Source organism: Ptychodera flava, chromosome 22, assembly GCF_041260155.1.
Source record: "Ptychodera flava strain L36383 chromosome 22, AS_Pfla_20210202, whole genome shotgun sequence".
Lineage (NCBI taxonomy): Eukaryota > Metazoa > Hemichordata > Enteropneusta > Ptychoderidae > Ptychodera > Ptychodera flava.
The window spans coordinates 10,084,674-10,110,086 of record NC_091949.1 but is presented as its reverse complement, the minus strand read 5'-3'; the positions used below and the strand labels follow the sequence as shown (position 1 = coordinate 10,110,086).

The following is a 25,413-nucleotide window of genomic DNA, read 5'->3' as shown; positions in this document are numbered from 1 at the left end:
CATAACAATTTCAACATGGAAGTTGAGGACTGTCAGTATGGAAGTACTAATTCATCTATATTCGCTGATTTCACACCATTTTAATACAGTACTAGGGTCAAGTATTGACCTTCTATCTTACTATACGATTACAGCATTAGAAATTACTGCCAGAAAAACTCACTTTACTTCGATACTCTACATATACGGTACTTGGTAGGTACAGATACTCGGTAGATAACAAGGTGTGCACAGACCAGAGCAGTACACTGTAAAACTGTATGTCTGGAGGTCGAGGTGAGCATGAACTGCATTCTGCTGCTATTTTGAATCATGATGATAATTTTTCAATTAAATTTTGACGATCAAGATAATGGGATTATACTGAGGAATTCGCCTACGAAAATTTAAAATACAGTTAGCAAGTAGTATCACGATATTGACTCAAGGTGTATTATATCTCAAAAATGTACAACATGTGTGAACTCACCTCTGTAGTTTAGGCCGCTAGACTGACGTCGCGTTGCTATGTCTCAATGTTTTGGTGTATAATCTCGTCTTTTCCCGTACAATATCGCGAGAACGACTGTCGGTGAAAATGTGAAGTCGACTTTTCAATATTTGGTAGGAAATGTGTTAAAGACGGCATAAGTTTCAACAAAAATAAATAAATAAGTGAATATAAAATATATATTGAATGTATAGAGCTCTTTTAACCAAAACGTTATTGCATCGTCAGCGTGACCTTGTGACCTTTTGCTTGAGAGATAAAACAACTAACAAACAAATTATCATGGCTGCTTTTGATAGCCGTTTCCTATAAACATTTCATTCAACAACCGAAAACATCCATATCTGGCCGTTTATTCACAGTAAGTGTACTTTATTATCTTCCTTTTCTCCTTGATACACAAATTAACCATTTATCCATATTGTTATGTGGCTGGCTCCGTGCGTTCTTGTCGTCTATATAGCTGACCTTGTATCCGACAAGGGGTTCCAGTCCACAGTTACGAGTGTAGTGATACATAGCGGCCGCCGCGTAGTATGCATAGAATATTATTCTATGCATATTACGCGGCGGCCGCTATGTATCTAAACACTCGTAATTGTGTTCCAGTCCACGGCACTAGTCACTTCGATCCTTGAACATTTTCGACCCCAGTCACCCGTCCCTGGTCACTGCACCTCGACCTTGCCATCCAAGTCGCTTCGACCTCCTTTCCATACGTTTCCTTCAAGGCTTCAGTCAAACAAACTAGTATCATTATCTCGTATGCACGTCGCCAGTATTGTACGTTGCTCATATAGCTACAAAATTGTAGCGCTACGGTGAGGCGGTCGGTGAGGTTTGGTTTATGCGACCTGGCTCACCAGAAGCCGTACAATGCCGATAGCCCACTCGGCTGAAGCTAGCAGCCAAACCTAGCAGCCAAAACTATGGTGTGGAAGCTAGCAGCCAAAACTTTGAAGCCACTTTCCTCCTATATTTTGAAGTCAAGTGGACATCATTCTAACATACAAGGTTCTTTATACATGTATCAACACAAACACATCATTTACTAATTAATTTCTTTGCATAAATTATCTCCATTCTAATTAGCACCTGGTATCCCAGCTAGCCTATGGCTATACAGCACAATGCATTGTCTGCTGGAATGAAAGAAAGAGTGTGCACCCATTACACCTAGCACGTCTTACACATATACATCCATACTAACAAACTACACTTATCTCATTTCTTAATTAATTTCTTTGCATAAATTATCTCCATTCTAATTAGCATCTATATGCTAGCCTATGGCTATCAAGCACAACTCATTGTCTGCTGCAATGAAAGAAAGAGTGTGCTCCCATTTCACCTAGCATGTCTTACACATATACATCCACATTAACAAAGCACACTTGTCTCATTTCTTAATTAATTTCTTTGCATAAATTATCTCTGCTTTAATTATCACCTACCGGTATATGCTAGCCTATGGCCATACAGCAGAATATAGTGTGTGCCTGAATGAAAGAAAGAGTGTGCATCCATTTAACCTAGCAAGTCTTACACATATACATCCATACTAAAAAATTACACTTGTCTCATTTTTTAACTAATTTCTTTGCATAAATTATCTCCAATTAATTAACATATATATGCCAACCTATGGCTATACAGCACAATGCATTGTCTGCTGGAATGAAAGAAAGAGTGTACATCCATTACACCTAGCATGTCTTACACATATACATCCATACTAACAAACTACACTTATCTCATTTCTTAATTAATTTCTTTGCATAAATTATCTCCATTCTAATTAGCATCTATATGCTAGCCTGTGACTATAAAGCACAATGCATGGTCTGCTGGAATGAAAGAAAGAGTGTGCATCCATTACACCTAGCATGTCTTACTCATATACATCCATACTAACAAACTACACTTATCTCATTTCTTAATTAATTTCTTTGCATAAATTATCTCAGCTTTAATTATCACCTATATGCTAACCTATGGCCATGGAGCAGAATATAGTGTCTGCCTGAATAAAAAAAAAGAGTGTGCACACATTCCACCTAGCATGTCTTACACATATACATCCATACTAACAAACTACACTTATCTCATTTCTTAATTAATTTCTTTGCATAAATTATCTCCAATTAATTAACATATATATGCCAACCTATGGCTATACAGCACAATGCATTGTCTGCTGGAATGAAAGAAAGAGTGTGCATCCATTACACCTAGCACGTCTTACACATATACATCCATACTAACAAACTACACTTGTCTCATTTCTTAATTAATTTCTTTGCATAAATTATCTCTGCTTTAGTTATTACCTATATGCTAACCTATGGCCATAGAGCAGAATATAGTGTCTGCCTGAATAAAAGAAAGAGTGTGCATCCATTTCACCTAGCATGTCTTACTCATATACATCCATACTAACAAACTTCACTGCTCTCATTTCTTAATTAATTTCTTTGCATAAATTATCTCCAATTAATTAACATATATATGCCAACCTATGGCTATACAGCACAATGCATTGTCTGCTGGAATGAAAGAAAGAGTGTGCATCCATTACACCTAGCATGTCTTACTCATATACATCCATACTAACTACACTTATCTCATTTCTTAATTAATTTGTTTGCATAAATTATCTCAGCTTTAATTATCACCTATATGCTAACCTATGGCGATGGAGCAGAATATAGTGTCTGCCTGAATAAAAGTAAGAGTGTGCATTCATTTCACCTAGCATGTCTTACTCATATACATCCATACTAACAAACTTCACTGCTCTCATTTCTTAATTAATTTCTTTGCATAAATTATCTCCAATTAATCAACATATATATGCTAACCTATGGCCATAGAGCAGAATTTAGTGTCTGCCTGAATGAAAGAAAGAGTGTGCATCCATTACACCTAGCATGTCTTACACATATACATCCATACTAACAAACTACACTTGTCTCATTTCTTAATTAATTTCTTTGCATAAATTATCTCCATTCTAATTAGCATCTATATGCTACCCTATGGCTTAAGCACAATGCATTGTCTCCTGGAATGAAAGAAAGAGTGTGCATCCATTTCACCTAGCATGTCTTACACATATACATCCATACTAACAAACTACACTTATCTCATTTCTTAATTAATTTCTTTGCATAAATTATCTCTGCTTTAATTATCACCTATATGCTAGCCTATGGCCATACAGCAGAATATAGTGTCTGCCTGAATGAAAGAAAGAGTGTGCATCCATTTAACCTAGCATGTCTTACACATATACATCCATACTAAAAAATTACACTTGTCTCATTTCTTAACTAATTTCTTTGCATAAATTATCTCAGCTTTAATTATCACCTATATGCTAGCCTATGGCCATAGACCAGAATGCATTGTCTCCAGGAGTCAAAGAAAGAGTGTGCATCCATTACACCTAGCATGTCTTACACATATACATCCATACTAACAAACTACACTTGTCTCATTTCTTAATTAATTTCTTTGCATAAATTATCTCAGCTTTAATTATCACCTATATGCTAACCTATGGCCATAGAGCAGAATATAGTGTCTGCCTGAATAAAAGAAAGAGTGTGCATCCATTTCACCTAGCATGTCTTACTCATATACATCCATACTAACAAACTTCACTGCTCTCATTTCTTAATTAATGTCTTTGCATAAATTATCTCCAATTAATCAACATATATATGCTAACCTATGGCCATAGAGCAGAATTTAGTGTCTGCCTGAATGAAAGAAAGAGTGTGCATCCATTACACCTAGCATGTCTTACACATATACATCCATACTAACAAACTACACTTGTCTCATTTCTTAATTAATTTCTTTGCATAAATTATCTCCATTCTAATTAGCATCTATATGCTAGCCTATGGCTATAAAGCACAATGCATTGTCTCCTGGAATGAAAGAAAGAGTGTGCATCCATTTCACCTAGCATGTCTTACACATATACATCCATATTAACAAACCACACTTGTCTCATTTCTTAATTAATTTCTTTGCATAAATTATCTCCAATTAATTAACATATATATGCTAACCTATGGCCATAGAGCAGAATATAGTGTCTGCCTGAATGAAAGAAAGAGTGTGCACCCATTACACCTGGCATGTCTTACACATATACATCTATACTAACAAACTACACTTGTCTCATTTCTTAATTTATTTCTTTGCATAAATTATCTCAGCTTTAATTATACCTATATGCTAGCCTATGGCCATAAACCAGAATGCTTTGTCTCCTGGAGTCAATGAAAGAGTGTGCATCCATTTCACCTAGCATGTCTTACACATACACATCCATACCAACAAACTACACTTGTCTCATTTCTTAATTATTTCTTTGCATAAATTATCTCACATTAATTAACATATATATGCCAACCTATGACTATACAGCAGAATATAGTGTCTGCCTGAATGAAAGAAAGAGTGTGCATCCATTACACCTAGCATGTCTTACACATACACATCCATACTAACAAACTACACTTGTCTCATTTCTTAATTAATTTCTTTGCATAAATTATCTCACATTAATTAACATATATATGCCAACCTATGGCTATACAGCAGAATATAGTGTCTGCCTGAATGAAAGAAAGAGTGTGCACCCATTACACCTAGCATGTCTTACACATACACATCCATACTAACAAACTACACTTCTCTCATTTCTTAATTTATTTCTTTGCATAAATTATCTCACATTAATTAACATATATATGCCAACCTATGGCTATACAGCAGAATATAGTGTCTGCCTGAATGAAAAAAGAGTGTGCATCCATTTCACCTAGCATGTCTTACACATATACATCCATACTAACAAACTTAACTGCTCTCATTTCGTAATGAATTTCTTTGCATAAATTATCTCCAATTAATTAACATATATATGCTAACCTATGACCCTACAGCAGAATAAAGTGTCTGTTTGAATGAAAGAAAGAGTGCGCATGCATTTCACCTAGCAGGTCTTACTCATACACATCCATAGTAACAAACTGCATTTGTCTCATTTCTTAATTAATTTCTTTGCATAAATTATGTCTCGTTTAATTATCAGCTATGTGCTGGCCTATGGCCATAAACAAGAATAGTGTCTGCCTGAATGAAAGAAAGAGTGTGCATCCATTTCAACTAGCATGTCTTACTCATATACATCCATACTAAGAAACTACACTTGTCACATTTCTGACAGAATGTAGTGTCTGGTGGAATGAAGAAAGAGTGTGCACACATTACATCTAGCATGTCTTACACATATACATCCATACTAACAAACTACACTTATCTCATTTCTTAATTAATTTCTTTGCATAAATTATTTCCAATTAATGAACATATATATACTAAGCTATGACAATACAGCAGAATATGGTGTCTGCCTGAATGTGAGACAAAGTGTGCATCCATTTCACCGAGCATGTCTTACTCATATACATCCATACTAATAAACTACACTTGTCTCATTTCTTAAATAATTCCTTTCATTCCAGTAGACCATGCATTCACTTCTATAGCAATTAGCCAGCATGCACATGCTCATAATAATAGAGATAATTTATGCAAAGAAATTAATTAAGAAATGAGATAAGTGTATTTGTTAGTATGGATGTATATGTGTAAGACATGCTAGGTGTAATGGGAGCACACTCTTTCTTTCATTGCAGCAGACAATGCGTTGTGCTTGATAGCCATAGGCTAGCATATAGATGCTTATTAGAATGGAGATAATTTATGCAAAGAAATTAATTAAGAAATGAGATAAGTGTAGTTTGTTAGTATGGATGTACCGGTATAAGACTAAAGTGTAAGACATGCTATGTGGAATGGGAGCACACTCTTTCTTTCATTGCAGCAGACAATGCGTTGTGCTTGATAGCCATAGGCTAGCATATACATGCTTATTAGAATGGAGATAATTTATGCAAAGAAATTAATTAAGAAATGAGATAAGTGTAGTTTGTTAGTATGGATGTACCGGTATAAGTGTAAGACATGCTAGGTGTAATGGGTGCACACTCTTTCTTTCATCCAGCAGACCATGCATTGTGCTTTATAGTCACAGGCTAGCATATAAATGCTAATTAGAATGGAGATAATTTATGCAAAGAAATTAATTAAGAAATGAGATAAGTGTAGTTTGTTAGTATGGATGTATATGTGTAAGACATGCTAGGTGTAATGGATGCACACTCTTTCTTTCATTCCAGCAGACAATGGTCTGTGCTTCATAGCCATAGGCTAGCATATAGATGCTAATTAGAATGGAGATAATTTATGCAAAGAAATTAATTAAGAAATGCGATAAGTGTAGTTTGTTAGTATGGATGCATAAGGGTAAGACGTGCTAGGTGTAATGGGTGCACACTCTTTCTTTCATTGCAGCAGACAATGCGTTGTGCTTTATAGCCATAGGCTAGCATATAGATGCTAATTAGAATGGAGATAATTTATGCAAAGAAATTAATTAAGAAATGAGATAAGTGTAGTTTGTTAGTATGGATGTACCGGTATAAGTGTAAGACATGCTAGGTGTAATGGGTGCACACTCTTTCTTTCATTCAGCAGACCATGCATTGTGCTTTATAGTCACAGGCTAGCATATAAATGCTAATTAGAATGGAGATAATTTATGCAAAGAAATTAATTAAGAAATGAGATAAGTGTAGTTTGTTAGTATGGATGTATATGTGTAAGACATGCTAGGTGTAATGGATGCACACTCTTTCTTTCATTCCAGCAGACAATGCGTCGTGCTTGATAGCCACAGGCTAGCATATAGATGCTAATTAGAATGGAGGTAATTTATGCAAAGAAATTAATTCAGAAATGAGATAAGTGTAGTTTGTTAGTATGGATGTATATGTGTAAGACGTGCTCGGTGTAATGGATGCACACTCTTTCTTTCATTCCAGCAGACCATGCATTGTGCTTTATAGCCATAGGCTAGCATATAGATGCTAATTAGAATGGAGATAATTTATGCAAAGAAATTAATTAAGAAATGAGATAAGTGTAGTTTGTTAGTATGGATGTATATGTGTAAGACATGCTAGGTGTAATGGGTGCACACTCTTTCTTTCATTCCAGCAGACAATGCGTTGTGCTTTATAGCCATAGGCTAGCATATAGATGCTAATTAGAATGGAGATAATTTATGCAAAGAAATTAATTAAGAAATGAGATAAGTGTAGTTTGTTAGTATGGATGTATATGTGTAAGACATGCTAGGTGTAATGGGTGCACACTCTTTCTTTCATTGCAGCAGACAATGCGTCGTGCTTGATAGCCATAGGCTAGCATATAGATGCTTATTAGAATGGAGATAATTTATGCAAAGAAATTAATTAAGAAATGAGATAAGTGTAGTTTGTTAGTATGGATGTATAAGTGTAAGACATGCTAGGTGTAATGGGTGCACACTCTTTCTTTCATTCCAGCAGACCATGCATTGTGCTTTATAGCCATAGGCTAGCATATAGATGCTAATTAGAATGGAGATAATTTATGCAAAGAAATTAATTAAGAAATGAGATAAGTGTAGTTTGTTAGTATGGATGTATATGTGTAAGACATGCTAGGTGTAATGGGTGCACACTCTTTCTTTCATTACAGCAGACCATGCATTGTGCTTTTAATAGCCATAGGCTAGTATATTGATGCTAATTAGAATGGAGATAATTTATGCAAAGAAATTAATTAAGAAATGAGATAAGTGTAGTTTGTTAGTATGGATGTATATATGTAAGACATGCTAGGTGTAATGGGTGCACACTCTTTCTTTCATTCCAGCAGACAATGCATTGTGCTTTATAGCCATAGGTTAGCTGGGATACCAGGTGCTAATTAGAATGGAGATAATTTATGCAAAGAAATTAATTAGTAAATGATGTGTTTGTGTTGATACATGTACAAAGAACCTTGTACGTTTCATTGATGTCAAAATGACTTCAAAATATAGGAGGAAAGTGACTTGCAAGTTTTGGCTGCTAGCTTCCACACCATAGTTTTGGCTGCTGGGTTTTGGCTGCTAGCTTCAGCCGAGTCGATAGCCCTGTAGAGTTCCAAATAAGCGCGTCGCACTGGGCGAGGCGTGTTGATGTGAAATGCTACATATTTACTGCATTTGGTCGTACCGATTTATCATTACTGAAGACTAAACACTATACTATGGATGACCAGAAATCTACTATGTGACATAAGGAAGAAAAGAAAACTCTGGCGTAGATATTCATCAATGAGAGACCAACAAAGTTATTCAAACTACAAGATCAACAAAAGAAAGTTATCAGAGAAGTAAAGAAGGCGAAGATAGTTTATGAAAAAAACCTTGTCCAGCATGTAAAGGAAAATCAAAAGCTTTCTTTGCGTACGCTCGCTCCAAGCAAAGGTCAAGGGAAACTATAGGCCCACTGATTGATAAAGACAACAAAATCCACTCTACAGCTGAATCAATGGTTGATGTCCTGAACACTTTCTTCGTCTTCGTTTCACTAATGAAGACACTTCACATATGCCTGAATCAATAATAATGTTCAACGGTGAGGATCAAGACAGACTTGTGAAAATTAATGTTACTGAAGATGATGTTGCAAAGAAATTGTCACAGCTTCATCCAAGCAAAGCACCTGGACCAGATAAAGTGTCTCCAAGAATTTTAATTACAGTTGCTCAGCAAATTACCAAACCACTAACTCTGCTTTTCAATCATTCACTTTCAACTGGTGAAGTTCCAAAGGACTGGCGAGAGCAAATGTTACACCTGTCTTTAAAAAAGGAAAAAAGTCTGATGCTGGCAACTACAGACCTATCAGCTTAACTTCAATTTGTGGTAAAATTCTTGAGTCAATCATCAGGGATAAACTTGTTCAGCATCTGGAACAAAATAAATTGATCAGCAACTCGCAGCACGGTTTTCGCCAAGGGAAATCATGTATGTCAAATTTATTGGAATTCTTAGATGACATTACCCGAATGCTGATGATGGAGTACCAGTGGATGTTATTTACTTAGACTTTGCCAAAGCTTTTGACAAGGTACCACATGGGAGGCTTATAAATAAACTACGTTGTCATGGCATCAATGGTTCTGTACTAAAGTGGATACAGGGATGGCTTGCAGAGAGACAGCAACGAGTAGTAATCAACGGCAACGCGTCTGAGTGGAAGGATGTCACAAGTGGTGTGCCTCAAGGCTCTGTATTGGGTCCTGTGCTTTTCCTGATATTCATAAACGACATTGATTGTGGAATACATTCATCAATAAAGAAATTTGCGGATGATACAAAGTTATACCGGCCAATATATGACGACTCTGATGCTGAAGAATTACAGCGTGATCTTGATAAGCTGTGAACCTGGTCGCAGAACTGGCAAATGAGTTTTAATATCTCTAAATGTTCATCTATGCACATTGGCTACAATAACCCTTCCCATACATATACATGAATAATATTCCACTCAAGCATTCCAGTGAAGAAAAGGACCTTGGTGTTATCATCCACTCAAATCTAAAGCCATCACAACAGTGTATTCAAGCTGCAAAGAAAGCAAACAGCATGTTGGGGCTAATCAAGAGAACAATGACACTGAAATCTAAAGATATTATGTTGCACTTATACAAACATCTCGTTAGGCCACGGTTAGAGTACTCCATCCAAGCATGGTCCCCCTGGCTTCAAAAAGACATTGCAAACCTAGAAAAAATACAGTGTCGTGCTACTAAGATGATCCCAGAATTGCGCAACGTGAGCTATCAACAGAGACTAAACCAGTTAGGCTTGACGACACTAGAAGAGAGACGAACCAGAGGCGATATGATAGAGACTTTCAAGATTATGAACAACTATGACAGTATCAATTATCACTTAAACCAGCCACCTCATCAGTAACACGTGGACACAACTACAAGCTCAGCAAACCAACTGTCAAGCTAGACACCAGGAAATATTTCTTTGTATCCAGGATTGTAGATAATGGAATAGCCTGCCTGCCACCGTTGTTAATGCCAAGTCAGTGAACGCTTTTAAACATCAATACGACCGTCTGCACAAAGGTCCTACAGGGATGTCATTATCCAGACCGGATATCTAATCCCTCAACTGAACTGAACTGAACTGAACTGAACTACACTAACCTTGCCGTTTATTGGGTTTGGAATTTGTTCAAATATGTTGATCGCGTTCCGAAAACATTTCTTGGAGCCGCCATTACCAATTTCCAGTAATGGTGGCTCTCAGAAACATGGTTGCCCCACGCTCAACTTTTTGACCGCCTCACCGTAGTGCTACAATTTTGCAGCTTTTGCTCATACTGCTTTGCAGGGATTCCAAAGCCGGTAACACTTGGAACGCGCAGGATCGCACTGTTAGGTGTTACGTTTTAGGCCTTAGGACAGATGCATTGAGTGTATGTGCAGTTATGGAAATGGTGTGGTGTACACAGGCAATTGTCACCGAATAAGCTGAGGCGCTAGGCCAAGATGCTTGGATTTTGCGTATCGAAACGGTTACGGTTGAATAGGGTTTTGCAGGAAGCAGATTTTGTCATAATTTCTCCATCCCAGCCAAGTCGCATAACTTTAACGAGAAAAGTATTACCACAATACCAGATTGAAGAGGACACCGCGACATTGCACTTTTATATGATATCCGATATTTACGGCTACTAGACTCTACAATATCGAACTTAGATTGAACGATGGGGTGGTGAAATCTTTACTTGGCTAGAACGGTGAGGTTGTGAAATCTCCGATATATATCGGATATTTACTTGCGATTTGACAGACTCTAGTATCGTCTAGTATCGATGCTAGAGTCAGTCCCTGGAAGTCGGGTTTGGCCAGAACGGTAGGGTTGTGAAATCTCCGATATATATCGGATATTTACTTGCGATTTGACAGACTCTAGTATCGTCTATTATCGATGCTAGAGTCAGTCCCTGGAAGTCGGGCTTGGCCAGAACTCTGAGGTTGTGAAATCTCCGATATATATCGGATATTTACTTGCGATTTGACGGACTCTATAATCGTGTAGTATCGATGATAGAGTCAGTCCCTGGAAGTCGGGCTTGGCCAGAACGGTGAGGTTGTGAAATCTCCGATATATATCGGATATTTACTTGCGATTTGACGGACTCTAGTATCGTCTAGTATCGATGCCAAAGTCAGTCCTTGGAAGTCGGGCTTGGCCAGAACGGTGAGGTTGTGAAATCTCCGATATATATCGGATATTTACTTGCGATTTGACGGACTCTAGTATCGTCTAGTATCGATGCCAGAGTCAGTCCCTGGAAGTCAGGCTTGGCCAGAACGGTGAGGTTGTGAAATCTCCGATATATATCGGATATTTACTGCGATTTGACAGACTCTAGTATCGTCTAGTATCGATGCTAGAGTCAGTCCCTGGAAGTCGGGCTTGGCCAGAACGGTGAGGTTGTGAAATCTCCGATATATATCGGATATTTACTTGCGATTTGACAGACTCTAGTATCGTCTAGTATCGATGCTAGAGTCAGTCCCTGGAAGTCGGGCTTGGCCAGAACGGTGAGGTTGTGAAATCTCCGATATATATCGGATATTTACTTGCGATTTGACAGACTCTAGTATCGTCTAGTATCGATGCCAGAGTCAGTCCCTGGAAGTCGGGCTTGGCCAGAACGGTGAGGTTGTGAAATCTCCGATATATATCGGATATTTACTTGCGATTTGACAGACTCTAGTATCATCTAGTATCGATGCTAGAGTCAGTCCTGGAAGTCGGGCTTGGCCAGAACTCTGAGGTTGTGAAATCTCCGATATATATCGGATATTTACTTGCGATTTGACAGACTCTAGTATCGTCTAGTATCGATGCTAGAGTCAGTCCCTGGAAGTCGGGCTTGGCCAGAACGGTGAGGTTGTGAAATCTCCGATATATATCGGATATTTACTTGCCATTTGACGGACTCTAGTATCGTCTAGTATCGATGCCAAAGTCAGTCCTTGGAAGTCGGGCTTGGCCAGAACGGTGAGGTTGTGAAATCTCCGATATATATCGGATATTTACTTGCGATTTGACGGACTCTAGTATCGTCTAGTATCGATGCCAGAGTCAGTCCCTGGAAGTCAGGCTTGGCCAGAACGGTGAGGTTGTGAAATCTCCGATATATATCGGATATTTACTGCGATTTGACAGACTCTAGTATCGTCTAGTATCGATGCTAGAGTCAGTCCCTGGAAGTCGGGCTTGGCCAGAACGGTGAGGTTGTGAAATCTCCGATATATATCGGATATTTACTTGCGATTTGACAGACTCTAGTATCGTCTAGTATCGATGCTAGAGTCAGTCCCTGGAAGTCGGGCTTGGCCAGAACTCTGAGGTTGTGAAATCTCCGATATATATCGGATATTTACTTGCGATTTGACAGACTCTAGTATCGTCTAGTATCGATGCTAGAGTCAGTCCTGGAAGTCGGGCTTGGCCAGAACGGTGAGGTTGTGAAATCTCCGATATATATCGGATATTTACTTGCGATTTGACAGACTCTAGTATCGTCTAGTATCGATGCTAGAGTCAGTCCCTGGAAGTCGGGCTTGGCCAGAACTCTGAGGTTGTGAAATCTCCGATATATATCGGATATTTACTTGCGATTTGACAGACTCTAGTATCGTCTAGTATCGATGCTAGAGTCAGTCCCTGGAAGTCGGGCTTGGCCAGAACGGTGAGGTTGTGAAATCTCCGATATATATCGGATATTTACTTGCGATTTGACAGACTCTAGTATCGTCTAGTATCGATGCTAGAGTCAGTCCCTGGAAGTCGGGCTTGGCCAGAACTCTGAGTTTGTGAAATCTCCGATATATATCGGATATTTACTTGCGATTTGACAGACTCTAGTATCGTCTAGTATCGATGCTAGAGTCAGTCCCTGGAAGTCGGGCTTGGCCAGAACGGTGAGGTTGTGAAATCTCCGATATATATCGGATATTTACTTGCGATTTGACAGACTCTAGTATCGTCTAGTATCGATGCCAGAGTCAGTCCCTGGAAGTCGGGCTTGGCCAGAACGGTGAGGTTGTGAAATCTCCGATATATATCGGATATTTACTTGCGATTTGACAGACTCTAGTATCGTCTAGTATCGATGCCAGAGTCAGTCCCTGGAAGTCGGGCTTGGCCAGAACGGTGAGGTTGTGAAATCTCCGATATATATCGGATATTTACTTGCGATTTGACAGACTCTAGTATCGTCTAGTATCGATGCTAGAGTCAGTCCCTGGAAGTCGGGCTTGGCCAGAACTCTGAGGTTGTGAAACCTCCGATATATATCGGATATTTACTTGCCATTTGACAAACTCTAGTATCGTCTAGTATCGATGCTAGAGTCAGACCTCGGAAGTCGGGCTTGGCCAGAACGGTGAGGTTGTGAAATCTCCGATATATATCGGATATTTACTTGCGATTTTACAGACTCAAATATATTGATATATTGATATTAGAGTCTCCATATCGCCGATAAATATCGGGTAAATATCGGAGATTTCACAGATCTGGCGTGCCGAGGTACAAGGCAAGTATTCTAGTATCGTCTAGTATCGATATTAGAGTCCCCAAATCGCCGATAAATATCGGGTAAATATCGGAGATTTCACAGATCCGGCGTGCCGGGGCACGAGGCAAGTCATTCTAGTATCGTCTAGTATCGATATTAGAGTCCCCAAATCGCCGATAAATATCGGGTAAATATCGGAGATTTCACAGATCCGGTGTGCCGAGGTACAAGGCTAGTCATCATAGTATCGTCTAGTATCGTTATTAAAGTCCCCAACGGCTTCCCATGGAACGACGGCATTTCATTCTAGTATCGTCTAGTATCGATACTAGTCCCGAAAACGTCGATATGTCAAACTTCGATACTAGATTGTAAATATCCGATATTTAAAATTGTGCAAAGTCGCGCCTTCGTGAGATTGAAAAGACCAGACAACCCCTCTCTCCACACACACACACACACACACACACCAGCAATAAGAGGGTGTGAATTGCTTGGTTCGAATCGGGGCAGGGGTCGAAGTGACAGAAAGTAGGCGATTGGTCATTACTCCCACGCACACAGGGACTCAGGTTGTCCATTGTAGTATTACTGTACACTGAACTCCCCAAGGGTCTGTGCCCACACAAGGTAAATTACTGCTTTTGTGGGGGTTACCGTGGATTAAGACTATTCTATGCTATGAGGATAACAACTCAACTGCCACTAATATTTGTCCTGCAGTGCTGCGGATAACAGATTGACTGGTGCTGTTCATCCTACAGAAAAAACCCTAGCCTACCATGTGGGTCTCTTCTAACCCTAACTATAGTGTATGCATAAGGGGAGCAGGTCACTTCAAACCCTCTCCATTTTGACACAAGTACTTGAAGTAGTTCACACCATCTTGTCAGTCCCACTTATTACTGCCTGTTGCTGCTCCTCAGAATATTAACCTATCAGTCACTGTAATCAGTCGAAATTTAAATACCACATCGCTCCTTTTTATAACAAAAAAAATATGAGTCAAAGTCTCTAGATGTTCATGATTTGTGAATCAGTCAAGCTGATCAGATGTACCATCACTTCATGTATGCAGTAGTGCTATTATGATAGTGCCATATAGTTGTGATCATGCGCAGTCTCTCCATGCATGCAAAAGGGAAGTGCCTACTCAACTATGGAAACTATGTTCTATCAATTTGTCCTGTCAAATGGTGGAAGGTTGCGACAATGCTCAATGTGCATTTACATTTACCTTCATCCCAACTAACATACATATGGGAAGATAGTTTTGACTGAAAGGTTGAAAACTCTTTTGTTGTCACTGTATATGTATCAATTAATTAAATAATAACACATGAGAGCGAGGGCAAGATCAAGATTTATTGCCTGCCCAAGGGATGGTGGTCATGATCGAAATACTGATGATGCCCGAGCCGTAGGCGAGGGCATCATCAGTATTTCGATCATGACCACCAGCCCGAGGGCAGGCAAAAAATCGTGATCTTGCCCAAGCTCTCATGTGTTATTATTTTTATTACACCGAACAAGCAAACATGCAAAGAAACAAAAACACAAAGACTTCTTCGAGTACAGTTCGCCTTCTGAGTCCGAACCTCAGCGTAAAAGTTTGCCGATCTCCTCGGTGGCGTATCCAAATTTGTTGCTTGTATAGTCGCTGAACACAGAAATTGCATTCCTTGTTGCCATTTTCGTTCGTTTGCTGTTTACCTGCATCAAAATATCGTCTAACTGTGCCGGTGACAGCTCTGCATGACGTTTCGCAGCCATAAGTTGCCAACTGCAAAGTACAACAAGCGAACGACAATTTGTTTTGCGCAGAAAGGATGCGCAGTAAGTAAAATGACGTCATCCATGTAATATCAAATGCAGAGGGCATCATCAAGTTCGCAGAGGGCATCATCACATTCGCAGAGGGCATCATCACGTTCTTTTACATGTCACGTGAGTCGTGTTTAACCAATGGCAGTGCACGTTGAATGAGTGAGGTGTAATAACAAAAAATAAGGGCGTAGATACTTTTGGAATCTGAGATACCTTACAGTTATTTTTCATCAATTTTGTTGGAAAGGTTACACAGAAAAAAATCCTTGTTTGTAACTTGCAAACAGCAGTCAGTGAATTAGTTATCAAACCAAAACATTACTATCCAGGTATGTATTTTATGCACTTGTACAGTAAAGGGGTTGAGATGGCTCCAGTGCCATGCGTTGAAACCATTTTTGCATCAGGGGGTTCTTGTAGTACGGTAAATATTCATTTTGCATTGAATTGATCGTTGTCAAGAGTCAGGAAATATTTTGGGGAATAAGTTAGTGCATAGACCCTCGAGAAACGAGGTCTATGGTTAGTGTCGGTTCTATTATTGGTATTTATCAGAATGATAGGCTGCCCCTTGGCAGTCAATCACTGTCGTAGCCAAGACCACAATATTTGTAACATTGTAATGACATGACTTAAATCCTACATGTATTAGCAAAAAAATCTGGTTTCTATGCGATTTGACTTTTGTATAAGGACTCTTTTTCCCAGCTGTAAGATGCTAGCAGGGAGGGGGCTTTCTCTGAGTCAGAGCTTACATATATATCTGCTTTATCATGATGCTACTCAAAAATATTTTGGTACTCCTTTCCTTTCAGAGAATACAGTGGTTTTTCACAATGGGAGTTTATGTATACCGGTATGTACATGTAATCACACAAATAAAGTCAAATATCTAGTAGTGCTGTGGCATTTCAAATGCAGCGGAAGCGTTGTTTCTACGACAGATACTGCTTTTCACTCACAAGTTATAAGTATTGGGTCTTTTTGAAATACCATGGTTTAAACATCACAACGCACATGTAGGTGAAGAACAGCAGCTTTGTTGTGTATTTACATGTATTTGTTTACTTTCAAGTTTCAAATGTACATATAGTTCAGGAACACTCCAAAACTGATGACTTTTATAATGCATATCTCAACGTTTATAGCTGTATAGTGTATAAAATGGCTACTATTTTAGGGTAAACATCTGTAGGGTGGAGCGATATGAGCATGGGTACAGTATACATACATGATTTAGGAAACATATTTCTTCTTTCATATATGCAATATTTTCATTTGTCATAGTTGCAGCAAGTAGTGATGTACTCATGCATTTGCTTATGACTTTTTCAGTTTGTTAGAGTTATGAATATGCGATGATAATTGTTTCATTAAATTTTGACGATTATTAATTACAAAAATCAAACTTACTTTCTGTGAAAATCAAGCTAACCTGAAGGGGAAAACAAGTTTGTTTTGTGTAAGTTAGGCAAAAGTAATTGCTAGTAGGTAGGCAATACTGTAAATTTCCGAGGGGAGAAAGCAGTGATAGATTGTCAGTGTGATGAGTTTTGTCCCCATTCAAATTTGTAATTGTGGCCCTACATTCTTACCGTCAATGAAAAGTAGCAGTCAACTTAAACACTTTGACCAGGAGTGCTCTGTATACAAAATTTATACATGTACATGTGATACAAGTACATGTATGTGTGTGGCTACAGGAGCAATTAGAGTCATTTAGCCAGAATGGCTGTTCAGGATTTTAATATCTTAAAGTACTTTACACCTTTGTTGCCAGTGTGTTAGTTGTATTTAACACTGATAGTTTGTAAAATGTGTGAAACTAGCAATTAGCAGAAAGTAAAATGACCCCAGTTTCGGATTGTAGGCGAATAAAAAAATCTAGCCCTGCCACTAGGGGGCGCTGTTCTAGATCCTGGCTTTGATTGAAAGTAAAGACTAATTGAAACATTTAACGCTTGCTTTAATTCAGGGGAATTAACGAACAGCCAGAAACTTGGTTTAGTTTCTTTGCTCTATAAAAAGGGAGATAAGGCAGACTTAAACAATTGGAGACCGATAAGTCTCCTCAATGTAGACTATAAGATTCTTGCAAAAGTAATTGCTAATAGGGTGCGGAAGGTAATTGGCAAAATATGTAGCCCAGATCAATGTGGATACATCCCCGGGCGGGAGATAGGTGATAATATTGTCTTTACTAGAGATATTATTGAATACGCTAATTTTACTGATAAACCTCTATTGTCATAAGTCTTGACCAAACAAAAGCTTTTGACAGGTTAAACAGAGACTTCCTTTTTCAAGTCCTTGACAAATTCAACTTTGGCACTGACTTTATCAAGTGGATAAAAATTCTTTATAATAATACTACATGCAAAATTAAGTGTAATGGCTTTCTTTCTCGCAGTATTCAACTTCAGAAGGGTGTGAGACAAGGGTGCCCCTTATCACCGTTACTGTATATCATGGCAGCAGAAGTGCTAGCCGAAAATATTCGTAAAGATGACAGCATATCAGGATTCATACTACCAGACAAACAAGAGGAAAAAATTAAGAGTTTTGCAGATGATACGACTCTTTACTTGTGAAATTTGAAAAGCATTACTCAGTCATTGAAAATGTTTAACAAATATGAAAAAGCAACAGGTGCAAAGCTGAACAAAAAGAAATCCAAAGGTTTATGGGCTGGGAGTTTTAAAAACCGCACTGATTCAGTGGAAGGGATCGATTTCTCAAACAAGGTTTTACAGATCTTGGGAGTGGGTTTGGAAACAGTAACACATCTAGAGAAAACTGGAAAACAGTGATGGAAAAATTTACGAATTGCCTTAAGATCTGGAATACTAGAAATCTGTCGTTTAAAGGCAGAGCAATAGTAGCTAATATGCTGGCTGCATCAAAATTATGGTACCTGGCATCATTTGATCACGTACCTAAGGAAATTATTAATGAAGCAAATAGTAAATTATGGAAATTTATTTGGAGAGGTAAACGAGAAGTTATAAAAAGGGGTATTTTCATTCAAAGATATGATGACTGTGGCAAAAAAGTTGTCGACATTGAAGAAAAAATTAATGCACTCCAATTAAAGTGGCTTATGAAACTATTTGAGAAAAATCCAGATAAGGGGACCCCTAAATGGGCCAGCTTATCAAAATATTTCATAGCGAGTTATGACAATAAACTTAATAGTGATTATCACTACCTGCATCTCAATTTCAAAGTCAACAACAAACGAACCCCAATGGTGTATGGGGATATGTTAAATACCTGGAAGTCACTTAGACTTACAAGAGTGAATCTGCCAACATCAAAACAGAATCTTCTTAGAGAAGTTCTGTGGTATAACGACAATATTAAGAATGAAGGAAGTGTCCTCTTTTATGACAAATGGTCAAAGAGTGGAATTTTAAGGCTTAGGGACATCTGGAATGATGACAGAAATGACTGGCTTCAACAATGGGAAATAATTGCAAAAATTAGAGGAGGTACAAATAGACATGTGCAAGAGGAAATCAAAACAGAGTATGAAACACTCCTCAATGCTATTCCAGATTCCTGGAAACAAATCATTTCTTCAAACATCCAAATGAAGAAAACTATGATATCTTAGACTTAGAGAATTATGGTCTGACAAAAAGTGAGGTCAAAACCAAGTCACTTTATTGGAAATTAGTTGATAAGAAATGGCATGCAGTCAGAGGTCAGATTGGTCAAAAATGGGCTGAGAATCTAAGTCTTACTGACAGTTACAAAGCTACTCTATTCAGCCGTCTTAATTCAACAGAATTGTCAGCAATTCAGTAAATGATTTAAATTGGAAGATTTTCCATCGAGGCCTAGTCACAGGAAGCTTGGCCAAAACTTTCAATTTAAGTGATGGGAAATGCCATATTTGTGGCCAAGAAGAAACACTGGAACACATCTTATTTGAGTGTAAATATGTTAAAGAAATCTGGCAGAAATGTATTTCTTTCTTTGTCAGAAACCACAACTTTGATAATAATATCAATATCAAAAGATTAGCAATTGCAGGAATCGAAAATGATAATAATGCAACATCTGACATTATTTACTGTATTACTTCCTTTGTAAAATATACAGTTTGGAATATTCGAAATTCGGTTACTCTTGATGGGATTAAAGTTTCCCTTCAATCCTATGTCATGCAATTGAAATGTCATCTCTCCTCATGGATGAATACATTGTATTTCATTTATAAGATGATGAACAAAACTGAGGATTTATCACAAAGTTTTCAAGCCTTGTAAGACTGGAAGGAGAAGAATGCATCCTGATGCATTCATATGATGATCTTTGTAATCAAACAGCTAATTATTTTGTTTTTCACACAAGACGCATTGTAATTTTAACGCATTCACAGTTATGTAGATTTGTTTTATTTGTGACTATGTTGAAAAAATTTATCTTTTTCAAAAAAAAAAAAAAAGAAGTAAAGACTCTTGCTATACTGAAGAGAGAGTATGACAAGGTGCCACCATATGCAGCCATTGCCAATCATCCCTTTTGTTCACCTATTACCTATTAATTTATGTTCATCATTCTTAGAAAAATGCCAAATTTATCATCATTTGGTCACAAGTACCTAATTCAAAGTATTGTGAGAAAGCTTGAAAGCTTTGCCTTGGAACATGGATTTCTTTTATGCTTGAAATACATGTATATTGTCTAGCCATTATGTCTTGTCAAGAAGTAATACACATGTGATCAAATACCACTTGAGATTAATATTGTAATCTTCTCAGTCTTCTAGAGTTTGATCCAGTCACTTTGGTAATGGCACTACAGAACAGCTCATTTTATTCACTTTCAACAACTACATGTAATGACAAAAGCATGTGGTAAATTGATGAACTACATGTGTTACATTTTGAGTTTTGTCATTGCATTTCTGCCATGGTCAGTGTTATTCTCAGAAAGCTTCACTAATGCTACTTTTTTTTGTTTCAGAAGATTTTCCTCCCTCTCAATATGTTCTCAATCAATTTTCCTAATGGCTGCACATCAAGCACTTCCATTACCCATATGGGGAAAATCTAGTCCTCATTAATCTAGAGTTTATGTTGTCCAAGGCATTTTTTTTTTAAAACCAACACGAAATACTCCTTCCTCCACACATATTTTTCAAATTTCATTGACAGGGGTCTATGGAGTACTGCATTCAGATTTTCCAAGTGATGGTAACAGTAGCTTTATTTATACAGTACGTTATGATGTATGTATAATTTAGGACCCAGTTTAACATGATCAAATATTGGCAGTTTTCATTTTGCAATTTGATAAGGTCATTAAATACTTTTTAAAGTATACACATACAGTATATTTTATAACTCCATTCCTTATACATGTAACACTTCTTTTTTACAGCCAAAATTCAAAATTCTGAATAAATTGAATAATATGTGGAAATATTATGAAAACTGATTTTAGATACATGAGTAAAAGATTATAGAATCAGCTAGATTGCAAGCAGTCAATTTATCTTTTCCTGTGCTGTTTTCTATCTTGCATATTAATTATGTAACAATCTGATAGATACATGTACAGTGTTTGTATGTGTATTAGGACAATGTTATACCACGGACAGTGAACTGGAAAGTCTTTTGCTCCACTGGTGATGTTTACAGTATAGAGAGCAATCTGATTGATCTACATGTATAATGGTATTGTTACAATAGCAAGCTGATCGATTTCTACATGTGTGTATTAGGACAATGCTATATGATGCATTCATGTGCATTAGAGCCTGACACACCCTGCTCCACTGAATATCCACCATACATCTTCAAACAATTATGGCATACATGATAAATTTATCAGACTGTTTGGATCAGTAAAGGTTGCCATATTGCATAATGCTTTATGATGTATCTCTTTTGTACTCAGCTTAAACAATGGTGAAGATTCTGGCTAATGGAGAGATAGTGCCCGACGATGACCCGAGGGTGCGTCAATCATCCAGCAGACGGCCAGACACAGCTGGCAGACCACGCCAGGTAATCAGTAACATGCGTTCTATGTTAACACGTACATGTAGCTCCTGGACAATGAATATTTGGTCATGGAGTAGGCACTACACTAGGATTACCGGTAGTAGGGATTCATATAGTGAAACAATGAAATGTCTATAGTTTTATTTCTCTTATGTAAAGAGACAAGTAAACCCCCTCATTACTTTCTCTGTTGAATACAAACACATGGCAGCTGATGGTTTCGTACGGGTGGGTAAGGAAATCCACTGATTCACTCAGATGATTAAATTTTATTTGTTCAGCTTACATGTATGTATACAACAATTTGAGATTTCTGTCACTCATTGTGAATTCTGACATACATGCATAATAGAGCAACTGATGGGAAATTAAGATCATAGAAAGATAGCTATGTCTATTTGTTCTTTCCTCAAAGCTTTAGATTATAGGTTTACAATCACAAGTCTTCTTCAATACATCTGTGCATAACACAGCAGAAGCAAAAAAAGTAAAAAGGATTTGACGGGATGAATGCTTATTACTGTAACAAGGCAGAACTAATAACATTCTTCTTTTAGTATCCCTGCATGCATAGATTTTCAAGGTTTTCATAAAGAGCATGCGTATTTGAATAGAACTTCACCACATAGCCTTTCTGCCTTTAAATTGTGGTTTAGAAAAGTTGTAAAATGTACTGAAAATGCCTGCATGTTTGCGAAATACACATTGTTGAATGGGCACTCTCACATGTATGTACTACATGGAAAAATTCAAGTAAACAGAACTTGCTGTTCTTGTATAAAAATTTTGTGTGTGTTTTTTTTCTACTGCTAATGGGCTCATACCTTTCAAAATTCTGAGTGCACACAAAACGATAGCAGTATTATTAATTCTTTTCTCATATTTTAATGTGCCCCAGCGCTCATATTTGAGTCACCTCAGTCACCTCCATTCTCTCCGTAGGGATTTGTGCAGCACGAAAACTACAATCAGCAATATGCCGGAGGACAAATGCAACAAGTCTCCATATTTGACAATCTCAACCAAAGACTCTTAGACGCAGGTGTACCCAGATGGAATCTCGGGTCTTATGTTGTAGAGCCTATAGCAAGCGTTGGAATGCTTTTAGCTCTTTTGTTCTTTGGTCTGCAAGGATTGCTGTTTGCTGGACTGATATTCTTTGTTGTCAAATGGAGTCAACAAAACCAAGGACAGAGACAATGAAAACAGAGTAATTGGTTGAATAAATGTTCTGTATCGTGGTTAGAATACTACTATATGTACGATATTATGTCAATATGATAATATTTCTGAAGTCACACTCACAAAAATACAATTAAATTATACGTACATTCTAACTGATAATTCTTTTTCAACAAGCAGGAAACATACAACTGATATTTTCCTTTCAATACTTTTTCCTAAATTTTCCTACTACTACTAGTACAAGATAATGTAATTCATACAAAGGTAAACAATTTTCAGGATTCACCGTGGTCTGTGGCATTATGATAATTAAAAAAATATATATAAGACTTCATGTATGTGTGAATGAGGTTTATTTCACTTTCAAGATTTCTAGATTTCCATTACATTGAGACAAACAGATACTTTGATATTTGGTACAAGTATTTCCAGGTGTGCTTTAATTCAGATTTATGCAAATTTGCATAAAATTTGCATATAGTTTCTTCAAAACCATTCTTCTTGGAAATTCCTCCTTTATCTTCAAATTATCTTATTTAGTTTCGAATGATTGAAACATTTGCATATTTGCATTTCATACATCTTCTGTAAATTATTAGATAACAGAAATTTGGGTGATTTTCATTTTTTGCTTTTCTGTGACACATCACAGCAGAGCTATATTGATGGCCAGATTGCATTGTTTTAGCAATCATCATGAAGTGATTTGGTGCAAGGTCCATATGTCAGGTATTAGATCAAATAGATTATGAAACTTGCAAAACACATGCCCAGTGTAGGACATTTTAACAGATTGGGCCATTAACACACACGGCATAATTGTCATCGCTGAGACATGCATTAATCATGGACCCTGGAGCTCTTGGGTCTATGCATAAAACATCAGTGATTTTCACTGAAGTCACAGTATATGTGCCTCAGTGAACTCCGTTGCACCTTGATTTTGACCAGCCTTACCTGAAAGAAGGTTCAAATATATAGTATCAATTATTCCTATGTATCTTTTTTCTGTCTCTGGACATGTACCTGGCAAGCTGTAATCTACTGTCTTCGTAGAATTATGCCCTGTCAATCAATAACAGCTCATCCCTGATTCGAGGGCTTATGACAGCATTATCACACTGATACAACAATCTCTCTTCTCATTAAAATGGAAGGTTTTAACGAGTGATAATTCCTTGATAATATTGGCCATGCCAGTGACTAAATGTTATTTATTGCTGTATATGTCGGTAATATGTAGACAGTTGGCTACAGGTTGCAAAGTGCAGGCGCAAATTTATGCATCATCAGGTCTGAACAGCTTGGCTAGATCAGCATGTTATAGCCTCCCGGGAGAGTTCATGCCCAGAGGAACATCCCTTGGCTAGTCAGAACAATCTGTGTTTATCAATGAAATACATTTGGTCTGATTTTTCCTTTTTCAAAAGACAATACATTCAGTGGTGCGGAACATGAATTGAATGAATGCGTGACATTTCGTAGAGGTTTCAGGGCTTCACCATTGGCATAATCTGGAAACAGAAGCTGAAAGTGATTCCGTTTGTTTGCAACCTTTCACATGGCTCTATTGATATTAAAAATCAAATGTCGGAGAGTTTGCATGGTATGTCCTTCCATGAGTGACTGTCAATCATTTCAGGGAAATATTCTGCTCTGCCGTGCATTTGTTTGTATTAGAGAACGAGTGATGATTGAGATCGCTTATCTTGTGCGTGGTTTTCAAAGTTCTACATACTCCTATTACACATGTGACATATCGCCTTGCCAAGGCCACAGTCCCTCCATCAATACCTTATCCAAAGTGCTGATCTCTTCCCAGATAAAACCAAAAGAAATAGCTTGTTACTGTAGTGGATATTAAAGCGTTGAATTACTAGCTTGTAAGGAAACTTTGCCTTCCCCGGTGTGTTAAAACTTTCATAAGCTTGATTGTAAGCTTGACTGTGTTATCAGTAAGCAACGCGATGAGAGAGCACGATCACACCGTAACCTATAAAGACGCCACCAATGGTGGAACAGTGAAATGTTTCATAGTACAAGTACAGAACATCTGAAGTGCGGCATTTGTACAATACTCACAAGTTAAGCCGTCCCTTATTAACCGGAGGCATGTTTGGCGAAAGGACAACACTTTCGGTGTGTGTAATAATATTTCTTTTGAAAGAAGATTTGAAAATCAAATTTTACCCGCGATGCAATCCGTATGTCTACGCCTAACCTCTAGCTATTACAGTGAGCGCATAAATGTGAATTTGAGTTAAGTGGAGAGTCTGGGCTCCGTAGAGCCCTTTAATTGCCCTTCAAGACC

At 37.7% G+C, this 25,413-nt stretch overlaps 1 protein-coding gene across 1 annotated transcript; it reads left to right on the top strand.

The window, feature by feature from the left end:
* The first annotated feature begins 748 nt into the window (after window positions 1-748).
* On the top strand, window positions 749-23,436 carry LOC139122640 (protein FAM241B-like). Its single transcript, XM_070688222.1, has 3 exons — window positions 749-851; window positions 21,811-21,920; window positions 22,860-23,436. The coding sequence occupies exons 2-3, from the start codon at window positions 21,819-21,821 to the stop codon at window positions 23,118-23,120; spliced, it is 363 nt and encodes a 120-aa protein (XP_070544323.1). The 5' UTR covers window positions 749-851; window positions 21,811-21,818; the 3' UTR covers window positions 23,121-23,436.
* The last annotated feature ends 1,977 nt before the right edge of the window (window positions 23,437-25,413 follow it).

Excerpts from the sequence above, each read along its gene's own strand:
- LOC139122640 (XM_070688222.1), top strand. The coding sequence starts at position 21,819 with ATGGTGAAGATTCTGGCTAATGGAGAGATAGTGCCCGACGATGACCCG. Across the intron at positions 21,921-22,859 it reads CAGCTGGCAGACCACGCCAG|GGATTTGTGCAGCACGAAAA; the intron begins GTAATCAGTAAC and ends TTCTCTCCGTAG.